This window comes from Syzygium oleosum, unplaced genomic scaffold (genome assembly GCF_021117445.2).
Source record: "Syzygium oleosum isolate NSW1041296 unplaced genomic scaffold, Sole_v2.1 Sole_v2.22, whole genome shotgun sequence".
In the NCBI taxonomy this organism is placed as follows: Eukaryota; Viridiplantae; Streptophyta; class Magnoliopsida; order Myrtales; family Myrtaceae; genus Syzygium; species Syzygium oleosum.
In genome coordinates, this window is record NW_026607506.1 from 653988 (window position 1) to 667131 (window position 13144).

The 13144-nt window shown below is 41.6% G+C and overlaps 1 protein-coding gene across 4 annotated transcripts; it reads right to left on the reverse strand.

The window, feature by feature from the left end:
• Positions 1-156: 156 nt before the first annotated feature.
• Positions 157-6203, reverse strand: LOC115675911 (protein WEAK CHLOROPLAST MOVEMENT UNDER BLUE LIGHT 1-like). 4 transcript variants are annotated; one of them, XM_056321286.1, is made up of 4 exons: positions 5660-6203; positions 4220-4337; positions 3543-4147; positions 157-2408 (listed from the first exon to the last, which is right to left on the reverse strand). In XM_056321286.1, the coding sequence occupies exons 2-4, from the start codon at positions 4326-4328 to the stop codon at positions 522-524; spliced, it is 2601 nt and encodes an 866-aa protein (XP_056177261.1). In that variant the 5' UTR covers positions 4329-4337; positions 5660-6203; the 3' UTR covers positions 157-521. The 4 variants fall into 4 exon arrangements, with proteins under 4 accessions (XP_056177261.1, XP_030454581.2, XP_056177259.1 ...); XM_030598721.2 differs by having other exon boundaries at positions 3543-3709; positions 3818-4337; positions 5660-6202; XM_056321284.1 differs by having other exon boundaries at positions 3543-4337.
• Between the last annotated feature and the right edge of the window lie 6941 nt (positions 6204-13144).

Here is a 13144-nt window from a genome sequence, read left to right on the forward strand (position 1 = left end):
CCTTGTCGAGCAAATAAAAGTTTAAGCGTAATGTTGAAAGTAGCAACATGACCCCAAACCACATTTGACACATAGCTCAGCGTGGCCCTTACTGAGACTGCGCCTTAAATATAATGACAACAGAACTCGGTCATCCAGGATAACAGTACAATTAGCTTTATCCAATACAATCTCATAGAAAACCATTTCTTTCTCATCTTACCAAACTTACAAGTCATCCACGTAACAGTATTCACAAAGCAAAGATATACATTACAGAAGCCATGTTATCACCCCCGACAACAACAGTCATTATTACCCTCTTCCAAAAGCCAACTTCCCATAAACATTACACAATGAAGAAAAAATCATATGATCAGTGTAAGTACACAAACAATCTCTGACATATACATTGGTATAAAACTGTGGCAAAACAAGTTTGAGGACTTCTGTGGTCATACACCAGAGAAAAATGCCCGAAACAGCAGAGGCTAGAAGTCACAAGAAGAGCAGGAGAGAACACAACCTGGTTCAGACAAAAACTATGACGACCTGGATGAATGTGCCTTTCTTCTGGCCAAGAACATCAGAAATTTTGGAAACAAAGATCTCTTTTTCTTTTTGATGACCTTCACATCAAGTGATGATCCACTTCCGCTATTACTTTCAAGTACGTACGGCTTTTGGCTTGGCAAGTAACGTGCAGGTACAGCAGCCATATCTGGTGGTACTTTGACGAGACTATTAGATTCTTTCCTCTCCTCAAAGCTTCTCTCAGGGGCCCTGTTGGGAGCTGTTGGCCCTTGATTAGACTCACTGGCCTTTCGTCGCTGCTCATGCTCGGCCCTCCACTTCCTCAACTGCTGCTCAACTCCCAATTTCCCTTCCTTGGCCTTCTCGGCCTTCTCCATTGCATTTCTCAATGCCTCTTTTCTCATATCCACCTCCCTGTTTGCCTCTTCCAACTTTTCTAGGCTCCTCAACTCAGACTCCTTAGCCGCCTCAATTTGGGAAACGGCTTCTGCCACCCTCACAGTAGCCTGCTCCTCCGCCTCATGAGCCCGTTTGCTGAGGTCGTAATACTCCTCTAGAGAAAGTGTCACACTGCAGGAAGAATCCACGTCATCAGTGCTTTGAGTTGATTCACTCTCTTGCAATGCCTTGATGGCTGCTAAAGCCAGCTTTTCGGAAGCCTTGGCAGCCTCGGTTTCCTTTTGAGCAGCGAGCAACCGGCTCTGCACTGTAGTAGCGGCAGCCTTCGCCTGCTCAGCTTCTTCCTTTGCTTTCCGCAACTCTTCACGAGCCACTTGGGCAAGAGACTTGGCCTGGTCAGCATCTTGTGCAGCTTGCTGCAAATGTTTAGGCAGCTCGGCCATTTTCTCTTTTGCTTCTTTCTCCTTCATCTGAACTAGGGCAATTTCAGATCGAGTTTTGTCCAGGTCAGCTTCAAGGGATGCAACAGCAATAGACGCCATGCCTTCTCTCTGTCTAATGGTGGCAAGATCAGATTTCTTTTTCTCCAGCTCTGCCTTTAATGATGTGGCAGCAACCTTCAAGCAATTTACTTCTTCTGTCGCTTTTTCAATGTTAAGCTTCACTTCCTCGAGTTCCTTTTTCGCTGAAGCAACTGTCTCCTGAAGATAAGCATGAGTTTTCTCCTTCGAATCTTCTGTTTCACCCTTCGAGCTCAATTCTTCATCAGTTTCCTGCTGCAATTTCGACTCCATATAAGATGCCAATTCAGCTTTTAAATCGAGCAGCAATGCCGAAGCACTGTCTAGCTTTGACCTTAGATCCTTAGCCGACTGGATTTGCTGGTTAAATCTCTGGAGCTCTTCCTCTGCCTGCTTCAATTCCTTCTCCCAATTTAGAGAATCCTGCTCTCTGGCCATAGCTGCTCCAATTCTCTGTTCCTCTGCCTCTAAATGCGCTGCTTGAGCCGATTCCAGAGACTCCTTTGTAGAAATAAGCTCAATAGTTAGTTCCTCCACTGTCTTCTCAACTTCCTTTGATGCAGCTATAGCCTCTTGAGCTTTCTTCACTGCTTCATCTTCGTCAGTCACCAACGAAGCATATTCCTTGCGTAGTGCATCTAATTCTTCTTTAACAGATTTGAGCTCGGAGATTGCGGCTGTATGCCGGGCCCTAGCAACCTCGAGTTGTGCCTTCGTAGCGACGCTAGCCTCATCGGCAATCCCTTGCTCCATTTCTTCAACCCTGAGCCTGGCAAGTTCGGAGTCCTGTTTCGCTTGATGCTCTTCTGTCTGCGCCCTCTCCAGATTAAGCTTCAATTCTTCGATGAGTCTCTTAGTACTGTCTAGCTCCTTTAGTACTTGAATCTTTTCCTCTTCTGCTGCCTCCGATCGCCTCCTATACTCGGGGATTTCCTCTTGCGCCTTTTCGAGTTCCTCTTCCACAAGCTTGCGCCTCTGCACAAACCAAAAAAAGAGGTGACCATATAAAATGCAGCTGAGAAGAAGTTACAGTACACTTCAATGATGTGGGATGAGAAAGCACAACAGAAACCTTAGGAAAAAAAATACTACCACTTGGCAAAGTGGTAAAACAGGGGGAAACGAAGAGAAAAAAACTTCTGCTTCCTACCCCGACAAAACTAAATTCCTGCTCAGGTCTGAAATGAAAATGCATTAGTAATCTTCCTTCGCTCATTCTCCTTAAAAAAATATAATATATAAGAGAAAAAAAAAGTGAAAATCAAGCAAAGTGAAAAAATAAACATGCGATGGTGCTGATGATAGCATAAGGCAATCCGACTTTCTGAAATCCAGGTGATCTTCCTGTCGTCAATCAAAGATATTTCTGTTTCTTAGCATCCGAAAGACTCCAAAGAAATTAAGAAGAGACAATAAACCAAAAGTGATTACACCATTTTGCTTAACCACTGCGAACCACACATCCATAAATAAAAGTATTAATTTATTAAAAATTATGTCACATTCAATTAAGGGGTTAGTTGACAGGTCAAAAGCTTGGTTTGGACGTGGCAAATCCCATATTGAAATACATCACTCACTCAGGGTAACTTTAGGCACCACACTTGCCACCTGAGTAGAGCCATAGGGTTACCAGATGCGCATGGGGCCGGGGCGGTTTACATGCATTCTTGGAAACTAGTCAAGCCGAAAATTCAAATACCCCCATGTTATATTAAAACAAAGAGTTCAAAGATCAATGCTCTCTAACCAAAGAGAGAAGCAACTTAATCGCTGCTATGATATATATCAAGAAAGTATTTTTCCAGTCATCAGCAATCTAAGGTCAAATACTTTTATCATCTCATTTAGAAAAAATTTTCTTCTTTGTAAACGATCCTGACTGGCTTGTTCTTGGGAATAACAAGAGGGACTTCCTTTACAGTCCTGTACCACAATTGTCTCCATCAACACCAAAGACAAGTTGAGCAACAGGAATCTTCCAGATTAATGTTTAATGTCATTAGTTTGAAATCTGGTAAACATTAGGCACAGGCATTCTCACTTTCAGAAGAGCTCAACAAACATGTTAAACAAGCATAATGTAATGGAAGGGTAGATCTCGAGTACCTCCACAGTCTGGATTTTATGAGCTTTCCAATCTACAATTCCACCAAACTTGGAAACAGCTTCCTTGACAGATTCAAAAGGTGCTGCTGTATCGATATGCCCTCGGCCTTCTTCTGCCTGCCTAGCTTTTCTCGAAGGATCAAGGACCTTCGGCGATCCAACAGCAGCTGTTTTAACAGTGGCAGGGGACTGAGAAAGCTTGTTGGTTTTTGTAGCGTTATTATCATACTTTGGAACTTTAACTTCAGACAAGGGAGCAGAAAGCAACATTGTACCATCCATCTGAATTTGCAGACCCCCAACAGGATCAGTATCTCGAGATGACTGCTCGCCAGAGACATCCTTTACCTGGCCTTCTTCTCTGACTGTAGGTGGTCGGTCACCCTTGGTATCATCAGCCATAAGTGGTGATGTTGAAGTGCTCTCTATCTGAAGTTGGTTTTCTCCGGAGGGTGAACTTTTGGGAGCACCATCGGGTACATCTTTTAGATCTTGCCTTCCTTGTTCAGTGTGATGGTGATCATGCTTGACTATATCAACTCCAACCACCGGGGTTGAAGCAGGGGCGTTCATTGGAAGCTGGCTATGTTCAGCAGCTGCGTCTTCTGAAGCACCATGAGTCACGTCAACTACAGAATTTTCCACTGTTGAGAAGTCGCTATCGGATTCCATCTTACCATCAGTATCTCGTTGTACTTCAGATTCCTTCTCAGAATAATTCCCATTCTGGGTCGGTGGAGACAGCTCTTGTGAAGGCATCTCATCAGCCATTTTAGCATCCTCCATAGGAACAAACTAGTTCAAGTGACAGGAGTTCAAGAACATTATAAGCAAAATAACAAAAGATAAGTGAAGAAAAGAAATAGTCATGCTGCAAAATAGGTGAATGATACCACTTGACTAACCGAACTTGAATGCTTTATCATAGAAAATTTCCCCTTTGAGATGGTTGTTAACAAAGGGGGATACAATCAAACAAATTCAGTTGCTGTCTTCATCTTTTAGCAATATGAAATCTCAGAGTCATAGATCCTCAAATTTGATCATGCTGATACTACGATAGCAAATTAAGAATGTGAATGAGCTAAATCCTAGATAGAGTGACCATGTAAAAAACATTGAACGTTTCTCTTATTCAGGACAAGTATTGAGCAACTTCCTGCAAACAACGTCTTAGTACTCCTTTGTTTGTAAATTGTGTGGACCAAAGAGAAGACCTCCGGAATAAATGGCGCAATAGCATATTGGAATGGTAAGTGATATAATCATCAGTGACACGTGGTCCGGATGCACAAGCCCCGCGCACTTCCTCCCAAACCATACGTTCAAAGGCACGATATTCGACAAGAACTTGAAACGAAAATCATTGATAGAAGCAGCAACACCTAATCTTTTAGAAAAGTTCAAAACCCTCCACATATCAAATGCTTCTCTAAAGTAATGACACGAACATAAATACGAGCAACCGAGCTCAGGGGGCATCAAAAGGCAGACATACATAAACAGCGACAATCAAGAAACAAACAGCAGCTTAATCGGTTTTCAAGAGATGAAGCACATCTTTTTCAACTCCTCCAGGAATAAGCAGATTACCCATTCTATTTTCTCGAATAGAGAAACGAAAACCCTTCACAGGTCGAATGCTCGATCTTCCTAAACTCAGAAACCTCCAATTACATAAATGAACCCCCAACTAATGGAAAGAAGAAAGGGCCAAAATTATATATGACAGAAATGAACTTCGACGATTTAGTGAAGCTTGAGACTTTCGCAATTTTTTGAAGTTTCATATTTGACCAAGAGCCTTGAACTTGAGCTCATCTCCGTACAGAATTTCAATCGACCCATAATAGCAAAACAAGCCAATTTGATCTCCAAAAGTTTCAAGCACATACTCACATCGAATTCGATGCGGGGAAGCGACCAAAGAGGCCGATACCAACTTAAGCACTAATCACGAGCTAAACCCATAGTCCAGAAAAGATTACCGTAGCACGAGCTGATTGAATCAAGAAATGGTTTTGATATGGGATTGAAATTCTGAGCCAAAAGAATGCATGATTGAAAAGAGAGAGAGAGAGACAGAGAGACAGAGAGAGAGAGAGAGAGAGACATACCCGGGTTGCGTTGACGAAACCCAGAGAGACGACGAGTCAAAACAGAAAACCTTCCAATGATCTTTGGTGAATTGAAGCTGGTACGGGAAGAACTTCCCTTTCTGTTCTTTCACAGAAAATTTACAGAGTTGAAATACGAGGAAGAATTAAGGGGCTAAAATGAACAGCTAAAAATAGGAGGACACACCAAAAACAGGGAGGTAAAACCACGCGCGCAGGAGCGTTCCCTCTCAGTCAGTCACAGACTAGATCCATCTGTCCACACACACCCACTCTCTCTCTCTCTCTCTCTCCCTCTTTCTTCTTCTTCTTTGTCTGCGCTTCAAGATGAGATTTTTATATGATGTTCTTGTCTTTATTCACGCGGAGGGAGAAAGACATGGGGGGTTTTTGGCTTGTGGGTTTCATGAAAAATCAGACCCTTTTTCCTGAAATATTGCAGAAGGACAGAACAGCTTCGAAATTGTTGACGTTTTCCAAGAAAGCCTTCTCCTTTGTTTTTCCAGGCAGAGAAGGGAGGGGGACCAGTACCCCCCCTGTGGGAGTTTTCACCATTATTCCCCTCTCTCCTCCATGTCTGCTTCCCAACATTTTTCTTTCCTTTCTTTTTTGGTTCCCTTTTTTTCTCCATTTGGAATGAGATGGAAGAAAGGGACAGAAGAATATCGAGGTAAGGGAAGGGGGTTTGACACATTGGCGATGGCCAAAAGGAGAGGCGTTGCTAAGGGTTTCGATAATTGTCGAATAAAAAATAAATGAATCTCGCCCGTTGATCGTAAAATTTCCAAAAATTTTACTTGTTAAAATATTTTTCTATGAAAGTAACGGGGAAGATACAAAGCATTGCGACTCGAGACTCCGTCCTCGCTTGACCATAGAATACTTAATAAGATATTTTTCTATGAAAGTAAAGGGGAAGATGCAAAGCATTGCGACTCGAGACTCCGTCGTCGCTTGACCATAGAACTGTCCGAGGAGAAAAATAGGCCGTAACTCGATTTAACCTTCTTGATTTTATGTTGAGGTATTATCATATTTCGCAACTCCCGCAATTTAACACGATTTAACCTTGTAAAATGTCCAGATGTTGATATACGGGATAATATGAGACTTCTTCACGACTTTTCAAAAGTGCAATTAGCATTTTAAATTTCGACGGAAAAATCGACAAGTATTTTTTGTAACTTAAAAAGGCCAAAGCAAACAGGCATTCGGCCAAAAAGAAAGCCCTTCATTATTGATAGTTGCATGAGTCATCCAACATGTGTACTTTAGCTTTTCTTAAGCAAAAATGTTACCTACTCATTTCATCATCAAAACTTAAAGGGTTAATACACGAAAAACTCTAAACTGGTACATTTGTGACACATTTACCCCAAATTATTTTTTTGACCATAAAAAACCCCAAACTGGTACACCTGTGACAATTTTATCCCGAACTATTTTTTTGACCATCAAAAACCCCAAACTGGTACATCTGTGACAATTTTACCCTGAACTTACCACAAAAAGCCCCAAACTGGTACATATGTGACAATTTTACCCTGAATTAAATTTTTAATATTATTTTTTATTTTTTTCGAATTTTTATTTATTTATTTATTTTTTTCCTTTTATTTTTTTTCTTTATCTTCAACCTTTGGCCGGTCGCCGGTCCGGCGACCGGCCAGAGGCGGAAGCCGGCAAGGGCCGCCCTCACCGGCGTCGGGCGAGGGCTGTCCTCGCCAGATCCCTCGCCCTCGCCGGTATCGGGCGAGGGTTGCCCTCGCCGTCGTCGGGCGAGGGCTGCCCTCGCCGGCTTCGGGCAAGGCAGCCCTCGCTTGGGCGGGCGAGGACGGCCATCGCCTGAGTTGGGCGAGGGTCGCCCTTGCCGAGTCGAGCGAGGGTCGCCCTTGCCGAGTCGAGCGAGGGCGGCCCTCGCCGGCTTTCGCCTTTGGCCGGTCGCTGGACCGGCGATCGGCCAAAGGTTGAAGTGAAGAAAAAAAAAAGAAAAGAAAAGAAAAGAAAAAAGAAAAAATTCAAAAAAATTCAAAAAAATAAAAAAATAATATTAAAAATTAGTTGGGGTAAAATTGTCACATGTGTACTAGTTTGGGGTTTTTTGTGGTATGTTCGGGATAAAATTGTCACGGGTGTACCAGTTTGGGGTTTTTTATGGTAAAAAAAATAGTTTGGGGTAAATGTGTCACAAATGTACCAGTTTAGGGTTTTTCGTGGTATTAACCCAAACTTAAATTACTAATTGAAATATAAAATATTTTTAGGTTATATATAATTATACATATATATATGTATGTACGTGTGTTTTAAAATATTTAAGGTGTGTAGCATTAAACAAAGTCGGATTTTGAGAGTTGCGAAATTTGAAGAAAGTGCGAATTAGAAATTACTCCAAACAACAATTTTTTTCATGTGGTTCCTTATTAACGAAAGAATTGAACTCTCTCTTTCTCTTTCGAAAATATTTCACTTTCCAAATTGAATGCGATGGAAGACACAGGAAAAAAAAAAGTGCTGTAATTTTGAATATTAATTATAATAGGTTCTTCTCTTTTTCCCATTAGAGAGAATTTTGCTTTTAGGGTTATTCCCTGAATATGCTTTTGTTCAGCTACTGGTCCTTGCAGTTAGGAAGAAGTTTCAGACAAGAGACGTGTCTTTTGCTCTCGCTCCATCATCAATTGTCGACAGACTACACGGTTAGTCCGCAACTTCGTTTTTCTGACGAAAAATAAATAATTCAAAAATATTTTTTTTAAAATAATCGCTTGAATAATTAATCAATGTTATTAGCAATAATTTATGTTTAAATATTTTTCATGAACGATTAAAATATACTTCATTAATTTATTTTTATTAGCGATATAATCGATCATTTTTAGGAAATTATTTTTTGAATTAGTCATTTTTCGAGAAAAAAATGGAGCATGACTAACCAGCTTACACCATTATTAATATACGAAAGAGCTTTATATGTGAGAGAAGAAAAGATTTTTCTTTTCCTGGTTTGTGGGATACACGTAAGCTAGCTTGTTTTGCCTTTCTGGCCTTTGAAAAATACATAAAAGATAAGGGTAAAATGCTAAGCCTGCCTATTAACCAAATTACAAAAAAGAATTTCATAATTCGACATTTATTATTTCTCACAATTTTCCCTAAGTTGGTCATCAAATTCTCGTCTAAGATGTTTACTACAGTGACACCTATGGTCGCATAAGGGTAAGATGATGATGGGGCTATTGAGCATTTTGAATATTTGCCTTAGATTGTTAATTTAAGTAATTAAAATGCAAAACTTTGGTCTAATATTTAGTACCTCGATACCTTAGAGATGCATGAGTATGTATAGAATTTCAAAAGACAACCATAATGATCTTTTTATTTCTTTTTTTTTTCAGTTTAGTAATTTTACCTAGAATATCTTCATCTTTGCACAAAGTATCCATACAGCAGGTAGTACTTAGAAGTGGCCACCGGGCCACGCTAGCCCGGGCACAACTCGATACTAGCTCAATTGAAACTAAGGACGTGCTAGGAGCTGCCTGTCTAGCCTGCACTCGTGCCCTAAGCCGGGACTAGCCAGTTGGCCCTTATGGGCTGGCCCATGCCCAATTTTCTTTTCTTTTTCTCTTTTTTTTTCGATTTGACTTTTCACGTGGCAACTCGAGCACAATTGCTCAATTCCTTTTTTGTGGATCCGTCGATCATCCCAGTGGCCACTCATACCAATGGTAAGAAATCTTAAGTAGCTCCGAGAAAAAAATCTTCTCTCACTATTATAATCTACATAGGGCATGGTGTTTGGAGGTAAGCATGGTCCGGGTGAGCAGTTTCCATCCTAGAACCGGGAACTACCCACTAATGACCGGTTCCGAAAAATTGGATCCGGGAACCCCCTATTGGTTCCATGGATCCACTTGGGAACTAGACTATCGGTTCGGTTCGGTTCCCGGGTGAGTCAATAGAACCGGTCTCAAATCCCTACAAAATTGCATACATAAATTAACATCTTCTTGATGTCTAGGATGTTTTTGAAAAGAAGATGAGAATGAGGAGGTCCCTCTGTTCCTTGCCTTTGAAGCTTTGATCTAAGCCTCCTTGGTCCCCATATGAAAACTCTATACGCATGTAGAATCAATGTCGAAGCCATCTTCACCGTCACCTTGGAAGCAGACATTGTTGGTTCTTCAACTGCCATCGTTCTTTTTCTTTTCTCGTTTCAGTTTGGCAATTCTTCTTCCTCTCGTCGCATCACATAGGAAAATGGAAGGAAGAATTGCTCTCATTGCACCTTCTCATTATGTTTTGTCACTTAAAACATCTATTCACCAATGCAATTATATATAGATATATATAGATGTCGGTACGGTTCGGGTGGGCGGTTTTATGCCTAGAATCGAGAAATAGACCGCCACTCACCGATTCTAATAAATTGAAACGGGAACCGGATTGATCCCCATGGAAATTACCGATTTGATCCGGTTCCGGGGGGTCCAGGCAGTTCCCGATTTCTTGGCACACCCTTACTGGTGTCCTCATAATCTTTTGCTGTCGGATCGAAATGCAACGGATTTTTAGCCGTTCTATAGATGTTAGCTTAACCAATTAGGTTTTTCCACTTTTTGATTTAACGACGAAAATTTGCGAAGGGCACCCGTTGTCACGAGGGGCCACAAAAACTCATCCCACGCACTAGTAGCAAGCGAGCGAGCAGCTACGCTTTAGCCAAAAAAACGAAAGAAAAAGAAAAGGAGTAAAGTTAGTAAGACATGAAAAGATTTTTGGAAAAACAAAAGGCCAAAAGCGAATGACGTGGGTCGTGTTGGCCGTGGCGGGGACCACGGGTTGCGCAAAGACCGCCGACCAGCTTGGGCGGCCGCACGACAGGACCGTTGTTGGATGGAGGACCTGAGATTGACTTTTCGTAGCGAAAGCTTAGCCATAATCGTGCCCCTATCCTACGGGATTAATTACCATTTTGCAGGGACTAATCCCAATTAAAAATTATAAATAACAAAAGACTCTTTTACTAGGAAAATTCCCCCTCGAGTTTTTTTTTTTTTAATTTTCTTTCCTTTTTCAGTGCACCGGATAGAATCATCCAAGTTACAAGCATTTAACGTAATTTACATAATCTACTTGTTCTAATAATTTGATTTCGAGATTCGTCGATCGAATTTGATCCTACTCAATCCCAAGATGTAGGATGGACAATATGTGCACCCTCCCTGGTCACTCGATTTTTCCATTTGGACGGAGAAGGTAAGTGTTTAGAAGACCGAATTATTTATATTAACTAAGTAGTATTGGGAGCACTCGGAGAGTAAAATCTGAATGTACTGGACCGAGGTCGATATAGGGGAATTCGCCTTTAAAATCTCCCCGAGGAGGTGAGCCAGTCTAGACGCATGAAAGCCGATCCAATCTAGACATATGAAAACATATCCATAAATTACCAACCAAAAAGGAAAGCACGAATGATTTGGAAGATATTATCGTGAAAATGATCGCTTACAAAAATAAATGAATGGAAAATATTTTTATAGCTTACGAAAATATTTAGACATAAATTTTTATCGATAATGAAAAGAATTTTCTGGAAAAATAAAGAAGGGCCCGCTTACGGTGAATCAATATCCAAGACTCATGGGACGAAACGTAGAACCGAAAAGCATGAAATGGTCTAAATGGGACAAAAACAGTGGCCGATTTTTCTTCCAAATCGAGATGGATGCGCACATAAATCGCAAAATCAAGCAGTGTTCTTCGCTAACTTGCTTCAGCTCTAAGCATGTAATCTAACTTAGTTTTTCGTTTTGGGCACTCGAATCTTGGCATGGAGAACATGCTCACCAGATCGGCAAACCATATATTATCATTAGTTTGACCAAAGGCAAAAAAAAGTTATCCATGCGGATGCGCTTCTTCAATCATTACTCATTAAGCCATAATGGGATAAAGAGTCAGCTTTACTGGCTAAGAAGGGCACTATCCGAGCATATCACGCACAAGTACAGGTTCCATCTTTGGTATAACACCACAAAAGTACAAATTTTTTTTTTTATCTGGACCGACCGTCTGAGCTTAGGCGCGCATCTTATTGGTTCCAGGTTCATTTTGTGCTTATTTCGGGGTATCCGGAATACAAAATCAATGTGGGGCTTTCTCGTTATGAAAATAATAATGATGATGATGATGATGATACCAAGCTATTTTAGTGTTGCGAAGTCAAATTATATGTAAAAGGAAAAAGCGCTATGGATGTTCGACAAGGTCTTTTGGTTTGGGCAGTCGTGGCACTGATGGCGAAATGATCCAGGCCATGGGAATGCCCAGCCCATTGAGCCGTCGCTGAACGTGTCGGCCCGGAACCCTGATGTGTAACCTCAGATTTGTCCAACGATGGAACGCGGAAATGGATCGACTCTTATGGAGCATTGCGAGTGACCGCGTGCGGAGATGGAGATTTCATTCTTTCATGACCCAAATGCTAAATATACTTCGATCTAGAGTTGAGTGTATAAAATTACCCGATCCGGGAATTGCACGGATCAAACCGAACCGGTCGGTTCTAGGCGGTTCTCAGGAGCCCCGGTCCAATTCTGGGTTCCATAAAATTGGAACCCTTGATTTTTGATCCGATCCCCAGTTTCAGGAGGGCATTGAACCTTCCGGACCGGATCGATTTATTTATTTTATTTATATATTTTTAAAAATTTCTTAAAGAACCACAGTGATAGTATGTAGTGTGTGTAAACCTTAATCGACTCTCATGCCTCTTGAGAGCCTCTCGGCTCTCACAGTCACGCCTCTTTCCCTCTCGCCTCTCACGCCTCGCTCTTTCTATCTCTTGTTTGAGTCATGTCCCTCTCGCTTGACTCTCAGATGGCACCAACTTCTCTCACCTGAGTCGCGTCCCTTTCGCTTGAGCTTGACGCCTCCCTCTTACTATCTCATCTCGAGTCTCGGCTCCCTCTTTTGCTTTGTTTTTGGCATCTAATCAAGGTAATATCCAATACTTTGTTTTTTGCAATTTTTCGCATTGCATTTGCTGTGTCTCGTCGATTATTTTCACGAGACTTGTTGGATTTTAGCTGCGTTGTGCATGCCTTCGTTGTCCTTGTCTGTCGTTGTGCTAATTCCATAAACCCGTGCGCTTTTGCTCGGTAATGGCCGTTCCATGAGGTGTTCTTTGAATTTGGGTCACGAGCTCCACTTGCTTCTTTGAATTAGATTCCCCGTTTTTATCGTGCTCGATAATCCCATTTTCTAATTAAATTGTTCTGTGGAGCTGGGCTTTTAGCTCATCCTCCATTTGAAGAACATGAATTCTTGTGAATCCACCGGTTCCATTGGATCGCTTGGCAATTGGACCAGTCCGATCCCAGACCAGGTGGTCCGATTTCCGATTCCAAAAACAGGGAACAGGTCCTCCTAGTCCGATTCTCGGTTTCAGGGTGGGAATCGGACCGTCCGGGAACTAAT

Excerpts from the sequence above, each read along its gene's own strand:
- LOC115675911 (XM_056321284.1), bottom strand. The coding sequence starts at position 4,328 with ATGGAGGATGCTAAAATGGCTGATGAGATGCCTTCACAAGAGCTGTCT. Across the intron at positions 2,409-3,542 it reads ATAAAATCCAGACTGTGGAG|AGGCGCAAGCTTGTGGAAGA; the intron begins GTACTCGAGATC and ends TGGTTTGTGCAG.